The sequence below is a fragment of the Cottoperca gobio genome, chromosome 16 (assembly GCF_900634415.1).
Source record: "Cottoperca gobio chromosome 16, fCotGob3.1, whole genome shotgun sequence".
Taxonomy (NCBI): domain Eukaryota; kingdom Metazoa; phylum Chordata; class Actinopteri; order Perciformes; family Bovichtidae; genus Cottoperca; species Cottoperca gobio.
The window spans coordinates 22,446,306-22,470,775 of NC_041370.1; the positions used below are offsets into that span (position 1 = coordinate 22,446,306).

The window sequence follows — 24,470 nt, forward strand, 5'->3', positions numbered from 1 at the left end:
GCAAACCTTTGACCCACTACTACTCATTTACCATGACAAAAGACAAACAAACTTAAGGAGAGCGACTTTGAGAGATAGCTCTTGCACATGTGGTGTGCACACCTGGTAGAGTTGACATAAGCAACACTATGACGGGTGAGCAGTGTTTTCTCTGTAGAAGAAGAAAAAAAAGGGGCCACCCTCCTCTTTTTTTCTCTCAACTCTTCAATGACATCAGCATTGGGCATACAGATTTCAAAAACAGAGGAGAAAGAAAAACGACAGCAAAAACAGTTACATCAGCAGCCTTGTCAATGATGCCGTAAAAATTAACAACCCTTGCTTTTAGTAATTCATTCCTACCCTTTGAAAAGCTCTTCATCTCTCATTTTCAATGCTCTGGATCAAAGCGTCCTGCCCACGGTGCATGGGAAATGTGCTCTTCATGGCCCCGTGCTAGTGAACAAATTCCCCTTCTCTGTTGTTCTACCAGGGTTGGCAAGTTAACGCACTCAAGCTCTCCCAGCATCCTGTGTCAGACGCACAGATCAGTTTACACTGTGTTTTAATGGGACCCTCCTGCTTATTGGTGTAGAATGTTTGAAACTACTCCTTAATGCATCTTTAATGTATTCCATGAAGCTTTCTCAGCCCATGTACAGTATTTGGCTTTTATTTTAAAGGTAAGTGAAAGGAATAATCTAGTTATCATGGTGTTTTTGATCATGAGCATCTCTGACTTATCCTTCTGATATTTTAATCCATTGCAGCAGTTTTTTGTCCTTCTTCCTCCAAATCTAGCCTGCATCTCTCTTTGTCTTTCTCTCAATTTCACAATGACTTGGCTTGTCCTCTTTGCTCTGCCTTCACATGACGTCTCTCTCATCCTCCCTGCTCCTCTTAGTCTCTGCCAATGTCTGTGTGTTGCAATTTCCATCCTCCTTCTCCTACTGCTTCATGCCTTTCCCACATTTTTTTATGTATCCTTCTCTTTCCCTCTCTCAGGTGATGCCTTCCCGTGGACAGTAAGCCTGAGTCAGTTCAGCGTGTACACATTGCTGGGACAGCAGCAAAGCCTGAGCCTGTTAGAGCCTATGGGCTGCACCTCCACTCTGGCTGTCACATCCCATAAGCTGCAGAGCTGTTCTGAAGGAAGACACTCCTTTATAGTCTGCCTCCACGTTGATCTGCAGCCCGTCCACGTCAAGTGCTCCAACCCTCAGGTCAGTCTGACAGTACTGGATCTCACAAAGTAGTCATCAGATTTACATGTATATTTATACAAATCATCCACTTGTAAACTTTCCTGAAATATGAACACACGAACCCTGGCAGGATGATCCTGCCTCTGTCGGATCCTCTGATATAGTTTGATTCCAATAAACAAACTGCCTCATCTTCTTAGTATAATTTTCATGAGCATGGAAGCGTAAACAAGAGAGTGTTGCCTTGTTTGCTTTGGTCAAATATGTTGAGGTCTGAGTGAAGGAGAGACTCATCATCATTGCTTTACAGTGTGTTGTTGTGTTTTAGTGAGAGCATGATGAATATGGACAGATTGGAAACGGAACATGTTTGTCTCCTGGTTAGGTCTCAGTGTTTCTTTTTCTTCATTGCTCTGTTACAGCGCTATAATCACATCTACATGTACCATTACACATGTTTTGTTTTTTCGAAATTGAATTAGCTGTATTGAATTAGGTTCTTCTGTAAACACTCAATTGGGGCAACCTTTCGAGTGGTCGTCCTGTTAAATGCCTCTGACCACAGTGATGAGCCATTGTGATATTGAGGGGAATTGGTACCAGAAACAAATAAAATGCCTTAATCTGGTAGTGGTGAAAACTTTTCCAGAGATGAGGAGAGCCGGTCATTTATTGAGGGAAAGTTTCTTGTCTTTCTTCTCTGTTCTCTCTTTCAAATCGTGCCTGTGTCTGGCCAAGCTGGGAAGGCTTATTGCGATTATATGATGAGTCATTATTAGTTTTTAGGTCCAATGAACACTTCTCTGCTCTTGTCTTCTCTTCTCTTTCATTGCAATCCTTCTGCTCTCTCTTCCCATCTGTTCACCTCCTCTCTCTTTCTTCACTCTTCTGTGTAAGTTTCTGACTCGTGGGGGGTTATAAGCTCATACTGTACCATTTCAAGTCATCTAGCAGCTCTTTAAGAACTGCTGCCAGAGCAACCCCACCCGCTCCAGAACAAAAGAGACCTCACACTACTTACTCCTCTTTCTAATTAGCATTTCCATTTGTGGGAATGTATATGGGGATGTCGGAGCGCTGCACAGTTGCTACGCAATAAGTTCCACCAAGACAGTTAGATGAGAACACTGATGGGTGTGCGTGTGGGTGGTAGAGTTACATCTAGCATTCAGAAATCAATCAATTATTATCACACACATTTTGAGACATTAATACATTTAAAGTCAACAAATATAACCAAAGAGTTTGGCCTCTCAACTTCTCCTGGCATCTAAACTACATTTTTGTGGCGTTAAATCAGATTTTCCATAATATGCGGTGGATTACTTCATGGCACAAACAGTGGTATTTTTAGAAACTTTGGTGAAGCGGTCCAGCGTTGGAGTGTCTTAATCTTTTTACATTTTTACAGGTAGCAACAGGTATCATGATTTTAATGTTTAAGAGCATGAAAAGCTTTGTCATTTCTGTATTTTTGTAATGTATTTTTGAGTGCAACTGCAGCTAAGATACAGGAGACAGTGAGGTAAATATCTTTGAAAGGTTAATAAGAGTAAAATAAGCAGAAGTAAAAGGGACCAGGCCATACACACACACACATGTGCATGCTCACACACATTTAATGCACATATAATGTGTGCATAATAATGAAGGAGCAAACACAGGACTATCAGCTTTGATGCATGTTTCCAACATATGATCTTCTTATTTCAACACAAGTGTGTGCTTGCTGTGTAGTGCATGTCGTCTCCAATCTTAATGTGTGTGTCCGTGTGAATGATTAATGTGAGTGTCAGAATGATGGGGTTAGTTGCTGCACTTTTACCTTATCAGGACCACCTTGAAATCAGCATACACACACACACACACACACGACCTTTGCTTTGACCTTTGACACCTAACTGTACAGCATTTTAGTGAACACATATGGGCACACACACACTCGTATATCTGTACACATGTACACTCTCAGCTACTACACGCACCCAACAATATGTCACTTTTGTGAAGTTTCTGTATAAACTGTGCTCAGATAAAGGAACACGGACACTCACCATCTGCATGCTCTCCCGTCTTTCATCTGTGTGTTTTTATGAATGACTGTGGAAGCCTCTGTTCAGTCTCCAGTTTGTACTACTGCAGCCGAGCAGACCTCCTGATCTGCAGATGACAGGTCTTTGGAGAACCCAGCTCTCCAAATGTTCTGCTCACTTCCCCAACTCATGAAATGTGGCATATGTTGTGTGTGTGTCCTGTGTGTACTGTTTGTGTGTGTGTGTGTGTGTGTGCAGTAGCTGAGATGAACCAACCGACCCTACGTTCCACTATCAGAGATATCATGAGCAGGAAGTGGGTATAGGATAGAGCAGTCGGAAGATAAGATATGAAGGAAAATAAGTGAAATGTGGTAAGAATGTTGAGAAGGACTAAAATAAATATGAAGACACATTATAATAAGGTGGAGGAAAGGAATAAGGCAACAGAAGGATGTACTGAAAATCTCATCATAAGGGACTGAACCCGACAGAGGTCATCTCAGCCTCACTGTACTCACCTCGTCCCTTCTCCCCTCTATTGGCCATTCTTGACTTCCTCCACATCTGCTGCTGAGTGCAGTAGGCCTTGTTGTGCTTGGTTGGACTTCCAGGCCCCAGACTCTCAGAGAAGAGAGCGTGGAGCCGTAGCTCTCCTGGCGGCAGTGCAGTTCGGTTGGGTATGGCAGACAGCTGTTGGCCCTGTCCCTGGAAGGCTGCTGGATCGGCGTTAGCAGCTCTTCCTGGACATGTTTGAAATGGCCCAGCTGTAATGTATTGTGCTGCTTTTCATTTGATTTATGCTTATTTATGGAAGGCCTCCCTGTAATGTGTGTGCTAACAGGCGTGCATGTGTGTGAGTGAGTAAAAATGTGTTTGGAGTAGAGAAAGCTATTTTGTGTGTGCGATCATGTGTCTTTGCACCTTTACTTTTGAGGGACCCTCAGTGGTGGGGGCTGGGGGCCGAGTTGGCTGCAGAAGCGATGCATTTGAAATCCAGAAATTAGCTCACTGTGAAAGAGCGTCGCTTTTCTCCCTTTCTTTCCCTCTCTCTCCTCTCATCTAACACGGAGTGAATGCATGAATAACTGAAAGCATCACATCACATTCCCCTGCCTTCCCCTCATGTTTTCCACTCTTGTTTTTGGCTTTGTTGTTGTTTAAAGCTCAGGCCTCTTTTTATGTGAACACATGATAAATAGTTGAGAACACTTGACGGTGAGCCTTCACTTTTTCCTAACCGTGGTGAGTTTTTCAGGGGAAATTGATGACACAACTTAACTTTCCTCTGTGGGTGTTTCTTTGGGAGTTTTGTTGTTATGGATGATAAATGTGTACAGTGAAACACATGTATGAGCATGCTGTGCCTTGCAAATAATTAGACATCGGATAGAAACATAGCTTTTACATCACGTGTGTGAAATAAGGCCTCTGAATGACAAGATCAAAGTCTAAAACACTGTTAAGCTGGAGAGTGCAAGACATGGGAATGGATAGTGGTCCATTGCTGGCTAATATTTCCTCCTTCTCTCTCAACTTTAACTAGGTTTAGTGTCACAAAACTACAACGCTGCCAAGCCAAATCATGGCTTCAGAAGTAAGAAGTACATGAGAACTCCTCAGTGCAGCTGTTTGAGTCAGACCTTGGCAAAAATGCATTTGAATTTGATTTGAAATATTAGGACAGCATGTGGTGTTTTAGATCTATCTTGTAAGGCACTCAATTGGCAGAGTGCACTTCATGTATTGAAAGAGAAATCAGCTGTGTTGCCATGGTCAATCTTTGCACACAAAACATCTGTGTGTATAGTGAGAAAGAGCTTTCTATGTGAATGTGTTCTCAGATAATAAATACATTGATTGACATGGGAATCCAGCATTATAGTTTCCCCTTACATTTGACTACATTAGATTACATGTCATACCAATCAGTGTGAAGTACTATATCTAGCATTGCAACTTAAAGTTCTCTGGTTTTCTCTGCTTCTGTCATTTTCCAGGTTCAACTATTGTACGAGCTCCTCCTCAGCTGGAGCTCCACATGGGCTCGCCTCCAGAGGCATGGCATCCTGCGACAGACCTCTAGCATCCCAGAACCCCCTGCTGGTGCTGCTCCGTCTTCCCCAGTGCGCAGCAGTGCTGGCACGGCCCTACCAGACACCAGCACCTGCAGCCCGTCTGCAGATTTTGGCTCCCCCACTGAGGTTTGTTTTTCTCGCCCAGCTACACATTTCATTTTGTCAATTCAGTGATTTAATGGATGTTTTTATGAATTTTGAGATTTATGAATCTGGATAGTTTTTTCACTTGGACAAACCTCTTCTCATCAGAATTTCTTTTTTTCTGACTTGATTTACTCTTGCAGTGAAATGTTTCACTATTTCATTCATTCATTGTTTATGTACCTATCTCACTGTTGCTATTGCCCTTCTACCATATTACACACAACACAGTAACAGCCACTTTTGCCATTCAGTCTGTTTTTTTCTTCTTTCCTGTGGTCCTGCTTGATTAATAAGAGGCCTAATGACGACACCCTGTTCTTTTAAATACAAGGTGCTATGAGTCATGCAATAACACATGCTATTTGCTGTTAGCCTTTGTTGTATACATACTTCTGCTGCAGATTTTTGATTTTAAGTTATTTATTTTAAAAAAAGAAATATTGTTATGAGTAGTTGAGTCAGTGCTAACATTTGCAATTTGTCAAAAAAAAACTGTTTTGTTTGGAAAGGATTTTCAAAGCTGGAAAACTGGAGTACTTGTGTTTCGTTCTTGATTTCTTCTTACCCAGAACAGATACTCCAGATAGGCAGTGAGCTCTGTTTGATTTGTGTAAGCTGGGGCTTGATTGAGTATAAACCTGCCTCTTAATTTAGGGAAAACAATAACCTGTATTTACATTTTTTCGCTCAGATAAAATATCAACCCCAGAGTGTATGATGAGGTATGAAGTGTAGGCATGTGCAAAGCCAATGGAAAACTTAGAGTCAGAGTTTTTAGGGAGCAACAACAAATGTTTATTGTTATTTTTCATTGTGTTCCTAAGTGATGCTTATCCTTGGCTTTGACAATGTTGTACAGTAGCTGCAACAACGACCAGCTGGGGGTCCATGTCCCCGGGGCCTAAGCCAGCAGGGCCTTGTGTAATATGTATGTGTGTATTTGAGCGTAGGAACATAGGATGCATAAAAAAGATGTTGTTGTTGAGTGTTTGTGTTGTTAAGCGCTGGCTTGGAGCCCAGGATTTAAAGGTTCTTTGACCGCCAGCGCCCTGTCAGCAATGTGGGGCCCCTGGAATCCCAGCACAACCATCATACCGCCCGGAGAGCCAATGAAGTGTGTCTGTGTGAGAATATACACTTTAAAAAAGAAAGGGTTTCATATGTCGATGTGCATCTGCGTCTGCATTTATTTCCGTGCGATCAACGTGTGTGTGTGTTCTTGCGTCATATGTGGACCCACAGAAGTGGCAGCAGTTGAGTATGGCAATGGAGGCCCTGTGGTATAGTGCGTCTATAACAAGGCCACAGAGGCCCCTGACAGCCCACTTGTCACTGTTTACCTAAGTACAAACACTGGTAGAAGTGTTTAGTCCTCTGGGAGGCTGGGTGATTGAGCAAGAATGTAGGAGCTGTTTTGATAAGTCTCAGCAGTAGTGGCAGCAGTCTCTCCCCAACGACCCCGCTCCCCACCCTCCTGCTCCGTCCTCTAGTTGTCCAACTACATCCACACCACATGCCCAAAAGCCCTCTGCCCAACAATCCCTTCCCAACCATTCCTCCGCCCTCAGCTATTAAGTTGACACAATTCTGTATTGTGTTTTAATTGTATTTATGAATTGATAAACCATAGTCCATAATCTGTCCCTGCTTTATTCCATCTCTCCCGCTTCCCCTTCTTTTTTTTCTTTTCTTGCTATCACTTAACCTCCATCATCCTTTGTACCCTCCCAACTTCATCCTTCCACCTGTTCCTAAACCTTTCTCTCTTTCCACTCTTCTTTGATAATCTGCCGTTCCCTCCATCTTTCTTCGACACTTCCCAGCCTGCTGTTGTCTTCCAATGTTTGGGTCTCTCTGATGAGCAAAGACAAACTCAGCAAAGAAAATAAACCCGGATCCTCAGCACGTTTATAGCGCAGAGGCCCAGGAATTAAACTGTATACTTTACAACTTGGCTTGTGGAGGTGTGGGAAAATAGCTCCCTCTTAGAATGTGTGTGTTTGGGGCCCCAATCTGGCAGTTCAGGAATGTGGCAGAGCCCACCTCTACCAAAACCACACCACCACATCTGTTCTTCAAGGCTTCACCTTGATAAAAGGAGCGGAGGGAATTTTCTGTCACTCATAAAAACACGAACTTTGGCTTTTTGGAAGTTATTAGTGATCTTAGCTTTCATTTTACAGTTGTTGGGTTTAGTTTGGACTCAAATTCCAGGGATGTGTTAAAATGTCTCGCAAGTCTTAGTTTTGTTTTTCTCGATTTCGACAACTCAACAGTGTTAAGGGGTTATTTGTTTTCCTTCATTTGAAGACCAACACAGTTGGAAACATTATTCGATTGAAAGTCCAATTATTTTGTTTGTGTGATACCAAGAAAAGCAGCGCTGTCAGTGCGTTAATAATGTCTCTTTCTAGCTGACCCTGGTAGAATCAGCTTGTAGGAGATTGAGAGTTTTTAAGTGACAGCAGTGGTTCTGGCCGAGAAGCAGCAGCAGTCGGGTGTCCGATGCTCCAGTGTAACCACGCTACAGTACACAGTGGTCTGAGCTTCCCACAGCGCCAGCGGCTGGCTCCTGTTTCCACACATGACATTACAGAGTCTAATCCTACTGACTGGCCAGAACTGTAAACTAAACAGTGCTAACCACACGCACACACACACACGCACACACACACGCACACAGTCCCATGTTTTGACTCCAGCTCAACAATAATTAGTCCCCAAATGGCAGTTGACACTAGAATATCTCTCATTGAGACTGACTGAACACCATTACTAGTGGGCTCATATTACTCACTGCCAGTCACTGTTATTACACACACACACACACACACGCACACACACACACACACACACACACACACACACACACACACACACACACACACACACACTAACACCTTGACTGTTTGGTTCCATGGAAACACATAATTACACTGCTAGACATTTGATTTGAAAACAGTGCTAGTTCTGGGGAAGTTAAAGTGATTCAGTGTTGTTTTTTGTGGTATTTTCGTTCACATGTACTAAATTTAAATTCATCATTTTGAGGGTTATGATGTTTTTTATAATGTTATATACTGTACAATAAATAGTATTGTATATTGGTATATCTATTTCCTGCTTGTGTTTCTGGTGCATTCCTTTGTTTGTTTTTCATCTGATGGATTTAAATTCTTAAAGACTACACGGATATATTTCATTTCTTCTTACTTCTGAGAGCTAATGTTTCCCATGGAGCACATGCTTCTCATCCACTCCTGCTGGTCCCCATACACTGTAATGTTGAATTTATTTTTGAATCAGTATGTTTGTTAATTTATTTATATGATTGTCTTAAGTTGTTATTGAGCTCTGCTGTCAGCCACCCTCAACTGCACAATTAAATTAAGTTAGTAAATTAGCATGCGGCCCTCATCCCGCCCCCAGATGTGTAACAGGGACATAGTTTCCTCATCTGGACCCTCTTTAAGACACTGTAATCAGCCCAGCAGCTGTGTGGTTTCTAATTGAGTTGGTTAATAATATCCTCACCAACCACAGCCAGGCTCGATAACATGACACAATATGTCATTACCACGCCGCGATGGGAGAAGCTGTGGAAAAAGTGAAACCGTGTCATGCCAGAGCTGCAGATTGCCTTATTGTTTCTTAGCAGGCTTTTCACTTTCCGAGTCAGCCAGGCAGATACATGTTTGGAAAACAGATTTGAGAGAAATAAAAAATGTCCCCAGTGCTGTCATCCTCAGTGCCTTGCCAAACCCCCAGTAATGAGATGAGAGCTCACAGAAGGCAGCCTCCTCCGCCGCATCCTGCTCTCCTCTCCACCTCACCCCCAACCTCCACCCCCGCCTCCGGTCTTCACTTCCCATTCTCTCCCAGGCTACAAGACGTGTGTGTCCTGGCGCACTTGAGTGAAAGCAGGCTACGTGGGTGCTGGTGGCTTAGTTTGGGGTTAACACCAGTGACAGCTCCACACAATGGTCCTTCTCCCCCCACATGGCTCAGCTGTGAGCTGGAGTTCTGCTCACCAGACACTGATGTCATCTACACCAAAAGACTCAAAAGCTGGTGGTTGCTTTGTTATGGCTACATGCACAGTGACAACACTTTCAAACATACATGCACATTTAGCGAACACATGGTTGGACATGCACGCACACAAGCAGATACACAAACTAACAGTTTATCAGAGTTTTAGGGTCAATGTTATGTCAGTGTCTATGTTCTTTCATAAAATGTCATTTCTTGTTTTGGTCTGTTTGACTGTAACTCTGAAATGACTATCCAATCTTCTAACTAAAATGTAAGTTGTTAATGTCTTTGACATTGAACTGTCCTTCAGTTAGTAGATTTGTTGAACAGATGTTGTTATTAAATGTAAATGTTTAAATTCTGTCACAGTCTTCAAGCTCAAGTTTTGCCTCAACCACCAGCCCTGATTGAACCGATCCTGTTTTGGCTCCCCAGGGTGACTCGGTGCCTGCTGGAGACGACGGTCCGTTCGCCGACACAGTGACTCTGGAGCAGAAAACTAACAGCATTGGTGGCACCAGCGGGAAGGTCAGCCTTTGGATGCAGTGGATGTTACCCAAGGTCACAGTTAAACTGTTTGCTCCTGACCTAACTGACAAAAAGACAGGTACCCTAGCCTCAAACACAATTGATTTCAGTACATTTGACATTTTCTGATGCTAATTGATAATGCAATGTTGTTGCTGATCTAAACACATGGTATGTGGTAAGTCTCTGTGCTTGCTGTCCATGGTAGCAGAAGTATGGGCTGATTGAAGAAGAACTGAACATGAGCAGTGACAGTGATTGTCTGAATAAATAACACATTATGTTTTTGCTATTAAATAAAATTTGAGATCTGATGAATCTGTCATAAGACAATAGAGACAACTCTGCTAAGCAGGACTAGTTTTTATTGCAAATGTGGCAGTGTGAACAAGTGCAGGAAGCTATTCAGAGTTCTTAGAGTCCTGCTGTATCAACACTTAAAGTGATCAGCCCCATTCAAACATGGAGCACTCGGAAGGGGAAAGCAGCTGGAGAGAGGAGGGATGGAGGGAAAAGACAAATAAATAAATGGATGATGAATCCCAAGCGAACCGCCTCTTGTCCCCTTTAGATTTACTGGGGCGATGAAAGGGTAGATTTACCTTTAATTGGTGGCTGTAATATTTAGCATCTGCCAAGCAGATCGCCCAGCTTAAGGTCTTTAATAGTGGAAACGGAATGTTTTGGAGGACCTCACAGAGATGGTTTGACTTAGACACATCCTAAATAGGCATTACTCTGGATTTGGGCTTAATATGTGCCATCTGAGCTGCGAGATGAATTTACCACTGGATTTTCTGTGTGCAACACATTAAGCATGTTATTAAAAACAAGAATTGTGTGCATGCGATATATTAGATGCCCAATATCAACAAGTACATTCTTGGAGATAAGTAAGCCTCAGATATGACTGCAGACAATCTGCTATGATGTAATATGTTTTTCAACTGCAAAGGAAATAAGATTCTTGTCTCTCCAGAGAAATGGAAAAACAGCCATTCCAGACGTATTGGTTCTCGGGTATAATGTTATGCTATAATGTGCTGGAAGATTAGAGGTAGAAATTCAAGCATGAGTCTCCAGAGGCTCCGCTAAAGGCACAAATCAGTGGTACACTTTCCTTCTTTTAAGATGAACTATTTAAGACCATGGGACTAAGGGTTTCCAGTACTCTTACAGGGTGGGTTTAGAAAACTCATACATCAATATCAACACCGTGTTCGGAGACTATGAGTTTCTGAGTATCTAACAACTGGGGAGAATTCTTTCCACACAGTATCCACAATAAAGCTGACATGCCTTGTGTTTCAATTTTAATAATCTGTTAGGAACCTCTGTGTTTCTCAGAATCACCACAAGGCAACAGTACAACAACAACCATAGTTTCACATGCATGAAGTCCATTTTCCCAAGCTAGATTGTGGGACTTTCTCTGTGGAAACAATGAGAGAGAAGCAACAGTTAAGCTCACAGGCTCGGTTCAATACAAAGTTAATCAGTTCTATGAAGCTTACTCACTTTGCCTGAAGTGGGTGGGTTTGTTTGCACTCAAGGTGCACTGAGGCACGCACATACATTTTCAAGAATACACACAGAAGAGTCTACATGAAGATTCAGTATTCACACGCAAACTCTTCATTATGACAGGCTGAGGGATATCTTCTGTGTGTGTGTGAGTGTGTGTGTTTGTAGGAGAGAATGAGGGAAAAATGCGTCCACACATACGTCCTTGCCCACAGAAATGAAATTCACACACACAGATGAAACTTCCTCTGATGGCCATACAGCATGCTTAAATAAAAACAGAGGGAGAAACTCCCAGCATTCACAGTATTGCAAACTAAAGTTGCCTAATGAATGTCTTTCCACTGGGATTCACTTCATGATCCTAAAATGTAGAAACTAATATTTTCTTTTTTTGTGTGTTTCTGTCAGAAATCTGTGTCATCGGTGAACTCGAAGACCTGAGTGCCTCAGTAGATGTCCAAGATGTTTATACAAAGATCAAATGTAAAGTTGGCAGCTTCAACATCGACCACCACAGATGCAGGTAGAGTACATCTCGTACATGTAAACACACACATGCATCCAGTTGCTTTTAAGTCAGCAGGCAGGAATGGTTTTAGTGACGATGCTAAATGTGATACAACTGGTACCCTCCAGTTCAAGTACATTATCTCTATCCACCAGGTCCCCCTGCTGCACCCACACACTTGTGCTCTCACAGTCCCAGAGTCTAAACGCACACTTCACCACCAATACCACAAACACTTTGTCTGTTCCCACTTCTGCTCATATGGGTGATTTTTCAGATTATCACCTCAGCGTCATCGTCTTTCCAGACAGCTGTTGCAGTGGTGACCACAGACTAACAGGCAGATGGACAGACAGATGGACCGACAGACTAGACTGACGCGTTGAACGGTCTCTGGGCTGGCCCCACTCTGACTCACAGAACAGACGAGAGTTCAGTCCGTACGTCAGTCATTTTCTCTGAGCCTGCGGTGTCTGAATCGATTCACAGAAACATTAACACATTGTTGGGGAGGGAAACCACTGGGCGATGTTCCACTGCATCCTTATGGTAATCTCTCCCCATGTCAAGTTCCACTCAGAATTGGGTAATTTAGCTCTGGGCTTTAAAAATGATGAGAGCACATACTGCAGCATGGTGAAACTGAAGCTGTAACCAAAAACATTTTAGATTTTTTCACACGCCCAATGCACACGTTCTTCCCATCAATTAAATGAGGGTGGCTTCATTTCAATATCTAAAACCTTATTTCCTGTATTTCGTTCTCCTTGCCTTGATCACATACCTCCCTGATGGAGTCAGCAGCTCCGGGTGTGCTCTGTGTACGTGCCTGAGGTCTTGTTCTGTTGGGAAGGGACCACTTAGCAGGAGGCAATTCCCTCTGTCTCTGTCTGAGGAGATAATGAAGCAGCGATCTATAACACTCCAGCATGTTGCATTCAGCAGTGTGTGTGTTTTCAGGTCTCTGTGCCTACATGCCTCCTTCTGTGATCCAGCCAGGCAGTGAAGGGAGATGGCTCTTCCTTGGCCCTGCGCCCGTATTGAACCCCGTCATTAACAATCTATGCTCTCGCCACTGATATGATAATAGATATGGATTCTCATTGGCAAGATTTTAAAACCACCTTAGCCGTGTACCAGGCGTGTGAGAACAGGTCAGAGAGGGAGGGAGCCGATGGTCTTGCCTTTGAACCTGACTGTCGAGCAAGCATCTTGCAGACCTCCCTGTTTTGCTACAGGCAGTTGATTTATATTCAGGCCACATGTGTTACATACAGTATGGAACATCAACCTAAGCCAGCACAAAGTCGGTGGTTATACAGTTCTAGAGCATAAATGTGTCGTGGGTCATTATATCATACTGCTCTGTTCTCCACAGGTGTGTGTCCAATTGCTTCTGAGATGAAGCCAACCTTAATCTCTTTAGTAGACCTCTATGCCTTCCTAAGTAGATAATGGGTCAATTTTCTTATTTCTAGGTTATTTCAGTTTAATGTACTTTTAACAACATGGTCTCAACACACTTACAACCGACCAAAGTCCTGGCAGGCTGAAGCGCTCCATCATCCAAGCCAGGTTATAGTCATGGCTGTTTAGGACAGAGTGGAGGACCTTTTGGGCTCCTGGCCCGCTCTAATCTGTATCATCCACATACACAAGAGAGCCCACAGGGGTTGGAGTCCATATTAATCATTCTGAGCAGATAATTGTTAGGTATTTCATCACCCAGCCCAGGTTATTTGTGTGTAGTAGGTCATATTAAATCAATTTTGACACAAAAAATGTCTCATCTGGCCTTAGCTATCTCACTGCTGGAAAATGAATGGAAATTTAGATAGGGCAGGCAAATATCTGAGGTGAATATATAATTGAATCCCTGATTGTTCAAACTACAAGGAGGACAAAAAAGGGTGAAGGAGGGAAGGAAAATGACACAAAAGGAGTCCCCAAGGAATACAAAATAGGTGGGCGTTGAACCTCGTGTGGGGCTCAGTAATCATAGAGCAGAGGTGAATTAAAGGGACACATAGAAGCACGGAGGTGATGGGGGACTGGGGATGAGACTCTGTAGAGGGCGGGGGAAGGATCCCGTCCAGTGGGAAGTTTAGCAATTAGGAAGCTTTATCTTCTCTTTATTTTAGCCAGGTCTCCCCTAGCAACATTGCTCCTTGAACTGTTCTGAAACGCGGAGACGTCCCCCAAGAGAGGACGGCCGGTGACAGTTCACCCTTATTCGCTCCTAGGAGCAGCTCACACAGATTGGAGCTGATGTCTTCCAGCTGTTCCGCAAACGGCTTGGAGGGAAGGATGGGAGCAGAGAGAGAGAGAGAAAAGAGGGATGATGGGAGAAATGAAGAGCTGTGGGGGGTCCATATGTATTAGTCACTCTTACAGCTGAGAGTGAGATTACAAAAAGATATTCTCATAGGGACACACAGAAAGAACTGGCATACACACACAAGATAACTATGCATGAAACACATGTGCACACACACACACGCACACGCACACACACACACACACACACACATACACCACCAGTAGGCCTACTGCTCTCTCAATGAACTCCCAGTATTGTGGTGGGGAGTACAGAAGAGGCAGGGGGACAAACTGAGGGAGGCGTAAAAGATATAATGCAGATAGTGTTTAACCATTTCCATTGTGTGAAGCATTTTGCCATACATGTGTTGTGCATTTGTGGCATCCTAGAGTAACTGTAATAATGCTGTGCATGCCTGTGTGTGTGTGTGTGTGTTATATACTGTAGATTTAGTGTTTATGTTGTGCTGCAAATTGGGAATGATAATTGTTGTATCTGCCTTCATGTTAACTTCTTTTGATGTCTGCTTTACAGGAGCTTTCTGCTTCTTATGGATGGCCACAACAAAAAATGGAAATCTAATGTCAAAAATAATTATGCATCACATTGATGTGTATATAAGTTCCCCAAGTTAATAAATGTGTTATTAATATCTCAAAGCATTGTCTAACATTCAATAAGAATGGTTTTCCATACATCATTTACCTGCATTGAAGTCCCAATGCATGCACGCTGCTGCTGATACAAATGTTACTATCAGATAAGTGGTTCACTTAACTAAATGCCATTTTGTAACTACTGTTGCCATTCAAGAGATATTATCAGTATAAGTAATCCCAGATTCCCAATTTAAGATCGGCCTTGTGTGTCTCTCCAGGCCAGGGCAGGGCTTGCACTCTGGCCACTATGAAGGACTCATTCTGCAGTGCAACGAGACAGCTGTGGTGAGGCTTCTGCCTGTCCCAAACCAGACATAGTAGCCTTAGGCCTCTCAGTTCTGTACCTCTGCCATCCTGCTGCTCCTAATCAAGGTCCCTCATCTCTACTCATGCTGGACAGACAGGAACATAAACAAAGGAAAAACATTGTTTTTGGCTCTAATGCAGGGTGTCCACAAATGTAATCATTTGATACACTTTATCAGTGTCATGAAAACAGAATACATTTACAAATAAGTTCCATTTACAGAATAACACTCACCTGTCTGTCCAGTGGCTCTGATTGGCTAAATAATCAAGCCAATGAAATCGTGTGTGTGTGTGTGTGTGTGTGGGGGGTGTAAGAGGAGACTAGGACTTCAGCCTCCATTTTCTTGTTGATGAAATCTTATTCTGGTTATGGTCTTATACTGGTACCTAACAAATGAAAATATAGAGAAGATTTTACTTTATTTAGGTAGTTTAATCAGTAAAGAACATATTATATATGTTATCATTGTGTTACTGAATTAATTACTATTCATCCCAGAATTATACAGTTGCTAATGTTCTTATTACTGGATCGTATAAGACCATTCCACAATATGTCCGCTGGTCCAACTTCCTTTGGTTTAATCAGTTTACTCTACAGTATATTTAATTTTTCCTAAATGATTTTGAGGTTTCATGCTTTTCTTTCTTTTCTTCCCTGTTTGTCTTTTTCCCCACCCTTCTGCAATTATCTTCCTTGCCCCCTCCCTGTGACTGCTTGCCTTCTCTCTCTCTCTCTCTCTCTCTCTCTCTCTCTCTCTCTCTCTCTCTCTCTCTCTCTCTCTCTCTCTCTCTCTCTCTCTCTGTTTATCTCCCTCTCTCTCTCTTCTGTCTCTCGCTCTCTCTCTTTCTGTCTCTCTCTTTGTCTCTCTCTCTTTCTGTCTCTTTCTCTCTCTCTGTCTCTCTGTCTCTCTGTCTGTCTCTCTCTCTCTCTTTCTCTGTCTCTCTCTCTCTCTCTTTCTACTTCTCTCTCCCCCCCTCTTCTCCCCTCCAGTACGGAGGAGGGTGTTCAGAGCTCGGGCAGCTGTGGAGGAGTGCTCCTCTCTTGCACTGACAAGCTGAACAGACGCACTGTGTTGGTTCGACCCGTCAGCAAGCAAGAATCTTTCAGCCACTTCTCTGGCTTTTTCCCTCCTGTAAGAATCCATCTCCTCTCCTTTTTAGTTGACTCTACTTAACCTCCATTAACAGTGGCTTAAAATACTAATGTGTGCTCCTCAGAGAGGTTTTCACCTGTTTCTAAATTGTAGTCACAGTAACAATCACAAATGAATAAAATCATACAAACATACACAATGCTGTAAAGGAAAATATCTATATGGGTAGTTACTATATAACACACTCTGAGGAAGGTACTCTAAACATTTTAATTCTTCACAGAACGTCCTATAAGGGTGCAGATTTTATGCTTTTAGTCATTTTTCAGCAGATAAATGATTTGACAGCTGTTAAATCCACTGTTACTGGAGGTTTACCCTGATGCCTTAAACAATTATGCCTCTCTTTTAATCATGCAATGGTTTACAATTATTTTTCTTTTACCTAATTGGTATTTAAGTGATATAGATTTGTCTGCTATTGTTCTGTGTAATGATAACTATCATCAGTGCGATTTGTCCTGTCTGACCACTGGCCAGACGGCAGCCAAGGTCCTGGAGGGCTCTCATCAGCAGCACGGCTTCCTGTCCATCACGTACACCCAGGCTGTCACCAAAAATGTCCGTCACAAACTCACCACCCGGCCTGAGCGGCCAACACGCAGCAGTGCTACCACCGCCACTCAGCGGTTGACCACTGATCCTCTGGCAGACAGCTCCCCTCAGTACCTGAGAGAAATCCTGCTGACAGCCCAGCCCTTTGATGTGGTGCTTTCCTGTCCCTTATTGGCTACTGTAGCAGGCGTGTTCCAGGTAGAAAGAAAGATTCTTGTCAGTTCCTACAACTGTTGTCGTGGCTTGAGCCGTATGGGGACTCAACAACAAAACACATATTTATTTCATTTTTAAGTGTGCATAAGTAAATGTCGATAATTAAACCAATTTTAGATGAATTATGCATTAATTTGGGTGATCTAGTAATATACAGTATGTAGGTATATAGTTTCAGTCAAAGAAACAAAACAATCCTTTAAAAAATGATTTGACATTAATAAAATAAACATATTGTACCAGTTAATAGCCGTTAAGATACATTTAAATGTTTATAATAAGGTACAATTTGATTTACACTTTTAAACAACTAATGTCATTTGATAGGCTACTCCATGGTTTACTTACCTTTGTGTTATTAGAACCAGCCATTAAGACAACAAAACGTATGATTAAGATCGTATGAATTTATGATTGATATTTTTGACTGGATGTCTTCTCAGGCTACGGTACCAAGACGCTACAGAGAGCGCGGAAAGTCTGCTGGTCAACCAATGAGAAGCCACACGCTGACCTCTCGGTGTTTGCCTCTTATGTACATCAACACCAGCGTGATCAGGGTCTTCTGCCCCGGGGCACAAGACAAACATACAGCCTCAGGTTAGAGAACTACTTGTTGCTTTTGAACGCACATTTGAGTTTTCACATGGAACACAACAATGGGACAGTATTATGTCACAGGCTGTAATTTAGGTTCTTCAAGTCTGTGGTGCGTGTATGAAAGTCTCTGTCATGGCCGGCCAGACATAGCAGAGCCGCCACATTAGACGTTTGCTAAGAGAAATAGTTGAGGTTCTGAAGAACCAACCACAGTTGTATACACTCCTACAGAATATAAAAGTATTGTCAGAATGTCATAGATGGATGTTTTGTCTGCTGGTAGTATTGAGTAATAGTTGTAAGGCTGTGTTTGTGTGTGTGGGTTGTCTTCATGTCCCACAGTATTTGCCTGTGTGTAATATTTCCATTGTGTGTATTCACATTGGTTGAAGCATTTCTAAAATTGTGCATGTAGATACATTTATATATATTCTTATTATTATGTCCCTCCATATTCATTTTATTTGTTATTATTATTTTGTGTGTGTGTTCCATCAGATCCCCAGATGAAAAAAGAGGACACCCTGGTCTTAAAGCTGGGTTCCCTCAGCATGGCTCCTCAGGCTGATAACCCTCTGACCCGCACTGTGCTGCGAAAAGACATCTACCAGTAAGACAAACTCTCTTCTCACTACAAGTCCTCTGATACATTGACATTATGCATTTATGTGGTAGATAAAAAAAGATATATATTATCCAACATGTCGGTTGGATGTTTAACAACAATGATCAAAATTCAAAAATCAGAAAAATGTTCTGTTTGCACATACTGTATGTGAACCTGCACTTACACCTCTTCTTTTACTATATACCGTCTTACTCACAAAGCTGTATCTTTGAAGACACCGCTGGTAGTATTAGACCACCACATAACTTTCTTTTTGCCCACAGTCTATTAAAGGTACCATTCAAATTTGTCTGACCTCAAGTCACGCTCCATGAAAGTAGTTGTGACGCAAGTGTTTTGGTGTCTGTGAGTCAGAGCGGTGCATGGGTGCACTGCTGTGGTCTTGTGATGTTTGCCGTCTCATGGGAGGGTTTTAGGGTACAGCAAGTGACAGTGCTGCATAGTGGCTAAGCTCAGTGACTGAGAGCAATGAGTGACACCTTGGGGCTCTGCTGGGCCCTCAAGCTGAAACACAAGACTGTTGACACAAGCCCCCCGTGCCATGCAGATCAAAGCAACGAGACAGGGAAAATCTGGACTTCTGAGGGAAATGGCTCTGCGCAAAACATTTCCCTGCTAAAGGCAGCTAAAGGAATCTGGATTGTGTCATAGCTGCCTCAAAACCGCAGCCCCACAGCTTGTGTGTGTGCGAGAGAGAGAGCAGTTGTGTGAATGGGCAGATATGGAGCTGGCAAACACATGTAATGAGGGAGATAAAAGAGGTGCCAAATGCTTTGTGCAGCTGCAAGTGAGATGTGAGCTGACACAAGACGTGAAGTGGAGAAAAAGAAAAAAAAAGAAGGTGGACAACAAAAGGAGAGGAGAGGCCACTTTAGGCTTCATTGCTGCTTTCAGTTTGTGGAAGTGTCATATGCAGGCAGATTACAGGAGCAGGGAGGCAGAGGGGGCATGCCTGACAATCTGTAACCATCAAGGCAAAATAGAGAGGAATACCACACTCTGTCCACCGTGGTCCACAGCTCTCCCACAGAACCCAAGCTATCTCCCTCACAGTCTCTCATTTGCTTGTTTGATGTACTGCAGTAAAGTTGGTATTGATCAGTAACCATAGCTACTGTTTTGCAGGGACTTTTGGGGGTGTTCTTGTTGATGTATCCCCTCCTAGTTCCACACAGTGTACTATGCTGAAATGTTTGCTTTGTTTTTGGTACAAGTTAGTACAGCTAATGGGTAGAAACTACCCTGTTTCCATGGAAACTGTGCCTAGATTTATTTTTGTTGACATGTTGGCCATGTTGTTATCATGTCAGATGATAAATGATGATCTTGTGGGCATGGAAAATAATCTGGAGTTTTTCTCAGACGTTCGCCCCAAAAACCCGTTAGACCAGCTATGCAATTTTACCCCATATTGGCCAGTAATGTTCTGCCTCTGGTCGTTGGAGGATTGGTGGCTCTGTGGCTGTGGTGCCCACATCTGCTCATACACAGAGATTGCCTCGCACAACGCTCCACCCTGGTCTGAGCACATACACGCGACCGTGTAGCCCTCCACACGCACATGGTCATTCAATACACACAGTCAGGCTCACATGCTCTCACAAACACAATAAGTTGCCTTCCCTCAGTCATGCTTTCGCACCCAAATGTGCAAAGAACACAACCACATACTCTTACCTATGCACTCAAAGATCCACATATACATACTCTGTCACAAACACTAGCAGCAGGCATGGCCATGTGTACAAACACACCCACATTCACTCACCCCCTTAACCTCTACACACAGAAGCCAAGAGTCACCACTTCCCTCTCTGCAGTGAAACCCAGGAATTATGTCAAACCGCTCTCTGTGTTCATTCTTCCATTTCTAACCATGCATTATCCTCACCACCTTCCCTGTTCACATCTGCCCTCCAATTTAGGATGATCACACTTCTGAGTCACATGATTGATAACCCTGAGATCAGGGACTTGTTGACATACCATTACCAAGCACTGTTATGTGCTTTATCTGTGCTGAATTCGACTGCCCGTGATCCCCCAAGTAGTATAGAAAAAGTCAAAGTGAGAGTCTGTAATTATGCAAACCAATGTGTGTTTACAATCTATAACCAACTGTGGCTATAGGAAGAAATATGTCCGTGAGTGCCAGTAGCCATTTGCTGCAATTCTGTTTAAAGCCCACCACTAATTACATCCGTTGTCATAATTGAATGACTGATCCAAGTAGCCATGCTGTTATTGTCTACTGTACATGAAATGATTGCCTCACAATGTCTAAAACCAGGATTTACTGTAATGCCACCCTGTGAGAGAAGACGAGAGTGAAGGCTAAAATAGCGAGTATGTGTAAACATCCTGACGGAGCATGTCTTGATACTGTTCAACTAACACTGTTTCTGACACACTTCAAAGCTCCTCAGCTTCCCTTTCAGCCTTAACATTTTCAGGGTACAGTGTTTATTTATCATTTAGAGTAGATAGATTTCCTCAAAGAAGGTCAAATAAACCTTTTTGACTGTAAAGCTGTAGAGCTAAGTTGATATCCACCACCATGTTCATTTGGTAACAATTACCACTGTTTCATTTGATCGTGTGATGTTGAATTTGGTTTCCCTGAAGGAATAGGTCCCCAGCGGCTTCTTCACTAAGCAGGAATTATGACAGAGCTGCAGGCTTCCCCTCTTTCTTCCTCTCCATCTTCAGCTACAAGGCCGCTGTCAATTTACACAGCTGAAATCATTTTCCTGTCTTGAAAAAGCGTGCTTTTTCCAAGTACATGAGCGCCGGCCCAGGGAATGTCCAGCATGCATTCAGCCCTGACTTTCTTGTGGTTTGGGCCCTCTGTAAAATCTCACAGATCTTTTACTCCCCACTCCTATTTTCTCTGTTTTTCTTATTTTTCCAATGAGATTTCTTTTCACTTTTGGAACACTTAATTGAAAGCTTCTTGTATGCTTGAGTGAATGGGGAACACTCTTTCAAGTACCATGTGGAGATTGAGTGTCCCTTTGTAAGGGCTGAGAGACCATGTTAAAATGTCTAGGTGTGAGGGTTAAAACATTACATCAGTTTGACAATATCTTGGCCCAATATTGACCTTTTATCAACTTAAGTAACTTTAAATGACATGACATACATATTTATTAATAATATTTAACTTTGAAATAAGTGATGCTGTGCAAAGTTATTGGAAATAAGTACTTTAATGGCAGCCCCCTTAATCTATTAGTAATACAATGAGTTGTGCCCACTGCTAATAGTATTATCTTAACAACTTATTATTTTAAGGAAATAAAAACTCTTACTCTCTGAGGACAATTTAAATGATGAAAGAAAGATTACCATAACCTGTGTGTGTGTGTGTGTGTGTGTGTGTGTGTGTGTGTGTGTGTGTGTGTGTGTGTGTGTCTGTGTGTCTGTGTGTCTGAGCGTGTGTGTCTGTTACGGTGTGTGTGTGTGTGTGTCTAAGAATATTCTGCACATTTCCCGACATCCCCACACCTCGATGACACAGCTCTAGATTCCATCACATACTCGGTTACCTCATGGTCTGTACGAGGGAGACTCAGGGAGCATCCCGCTGCCGCAAAATATAGTTTTAGTTTTTTTGTTTTGATTAGTGCACATGCCTGCGTTTCTACGGTAACGGCAGACACGGCTGCTGTGTCAGTGGTGATGCAGAGCCAAGTCAACATGATGTGGCTGTATCAATGGCCTACTGCACTCCCTCCTCCTGTGTCTTTATTTTTCTCATACACTTTCCAAAGTATGTCTGCTCTTTTTTTTCCACTCCCTCTTTCTCTCTCTACTTTCTCTCCTCATCCCATGTTTGTTTCTGGTGTTTTAACTTCTACCTCTTCACTGTAGCAGCTATATACCCTCATCGCCTAACTTATCATTATTTTCTTATTCTTATTCTTCAATTTCCAATTTCTTTGCTTGCTGCATATTTCTTTCTTTATTCCATCTCTCTTTTCTGATCAGCAGTGTTTATCTTTCTCCTCACTCTTTCTCCATCCTTCCTTATCGGCTCCTTAATGTCTTCCCTCGTCCTTCCTTACTATTCTCTCCCTAACTTTCTTTTTTAATGTTTAATGTTACTGTCTCTTTCTCTATTTGTCATTCATGCCTCCTTTACCCCTTCTCCAATATCGTCACTTTCCTTCTCTCCTTTTGCATGTGCAGGCTCTTTTTGGGGCTGCAGTATTTCTATGTCTAAATAGCTCCTTTTCTTCCATCCGTGCATTACTTTCCACTCTTGCTCACCTTCTGCTGTCCTTTTCACCCACTGTGTCTCTCTTTCTATTTTTTTTCTCTCTGTCTCCATGTGTATTTGTTATTTCCTTCCTGTCTCGCTTTCCCTCTCCATCGCTCTAGTGTTGGTTAGACTGGTCCCAGTCCCAGCACACTGTGGTCAGTAAGCAAGCCCCTTATTGCTCTTGAATGGCTGCCTGGTTAAGCCCACATATATGTCCTAATAAGTGGTTGTGATGGGGATCTCCCCTCCATAGATAAACACAGCCCGCTGAAGCCAGGACCCTGCCTGTTACCAATAACACTCCCTGGCAATACGTTATATGCACTCTTCTCCTCTAGTTACATCCTTGTCTTGGCCGGGTATGTGTAGATACAGCGATACAATTCACCAGAGAGGTGAACTACTCTTTTCTACTTCACGATCGTAAGTGGTTGACCTGGTCAGAGACTTTGAGAGAGCCGTTGTGTTTGCCTTCTAAATGGATCCATATGTTTACAATCTTCTTAAACAAAATTGAAAATAGGTTTAGCTGCTAACTCTCTTGACTTTCAGATTCTTAAAGAGACGGTGGGCCTCATGTTGGAAGCAACGTGAGAACACGTTTCCTCTTTTTTTTCCTCAACAATTTGTTCTTATTTCGTTGGTTCCTATTGATTTCTGGGATTCACCGATGTTTCCTTATTTTTGCTCTTCTCTTTGGTATAAGAACATTTTCACACCAAGATAAGAAAAAACTGTTTGTTTTCACAGTCCACAAATAGTTTGTTCAACGCAAGGAAACTTTGAGGAAGATGGAAAAAAATAAATGATTATCGTCAAATTAAAGTTAGATCATTATATGTTTCAGAGTTGTTTGAATGTTTGTATTATTACATGTGTGGGATATAGAAATTATTTTGGTCTGTTGATTCCAATGAAAACAATTCTTTTTGTGAAAGACTGACACTGAAATCACATGTTCGCTTGCTGTTGGTTTATTTAACAGTCCCTTAATTTCACTCCTGAAGTTCTTCTTTTTACTGGCCTCCTAATCATCATTATTAGATTTCACTATTTGTGTATACAGTAGTAGCAGCGGTAATGTTTCTCTTTTATTAGCTTAAGGCAGTAGGAGTGAAGGCAAGGTGTGGAATAAAACTTCTTATAGGCCCTCGGCACATCAGCTCTGTTCAAAGGTGCAGACCTGTCACAGCGTCAACAGTCACCTCAGTAAATTCAACACCGGTCACTGGGGTTCACATGCTGCTGCTGCTGCTGCTGCTGCTGCTGCTGCTGCTGCCGCCGCTGCTGCCGCCACTGCTGCCGCCGCTGCTGCTGCTGCTGCTGCTGCTGTGCTAGTAGTGGGATTAGGAGTCCCTGCGAGTTTTATGCATTCTAATCTCTTGTGCTCACATTGGAGCAAAACGTTGAATGATCCTTCAGGCGTCTGTATGACAGCTGCGGCTCTCACTTTCTTTTCTCTTCATTTGAAATGCCATTATTTTATGCTCTCAGCTGGTCTCTCTTGTCTTCTCCATCTTTCTTGTCTTCCTCCTCATCTTTCTCTTCCTCATAAAACCCAGAGTTCCCAGCAAATGATTCATTAGATGCTTCACTGCACACTTGCCTCATCACTCACTTTAGTCGGCTGCCAAGTGCCCCATTTCCCCGTTTGTTTACACCAGCAAAAAGTGCGCCGGCTTTGCTTTGCTGCCGCAGCGGAGGAGAGGAGCTGCTCAGGCC

The 24,470-nt window shown here is 42.7% G+C and overlaps 1 protein-coding gene across 9 annotated transcripts in view; it reads left to right on the plus strand.

The window, feature by feature from the left end:
- The window catches only part of vps13b (vacuolar protein sorting 13 homolog B), a 315,620-nt gene that overhangs the window by 161,972 nt on the left and 129,178 nt on the right, over positions 1-24,470 (plus strand). For 7 of the 9 annotated variants that reach the window (XR_003833763.1, XM_029452593.1, XM_029452596.1 and 4 more), the window contains exons 24-31: positions 985-1,202; positions 5,218-5,421; positions 9,913-10,084; positions 11,941-12,055; positions 16,323-16,464; positions 16,966-17,238; positions 17,700-17,856; positions 18,355-18,466. Coding sequence is in view for 8 of the 9 variants with exons in the window: in XM_029452593.1 (XP_029308453.1) it covers positions 985-1,202; positions 5,218-5,421; positions 9,913-10,084; positions 11,941-12,055; positions 16,323-16,464; positions 16,966-17,238; positions 17,700-17,856; positions 18,355-18,466 (1,393 nt within the window). In the remaining variant the exon portion in view is untranslated. Of the gene's footprint in view, positions 1-984; positions 1,203-5,217; positions 5,422-9,912; positions 10,085-11,940; positions 12,056-14,894; positions 15,011-16,322; positions 16,465-16,965; positions 17,239-17,699; positions 17,857-18,354; positions 18,467-24,470 lie in introns of those variants that run through there. The other 2 variants (XM_029452599.1, XM_029452600.1) reach the window with 2 other exon arrangements.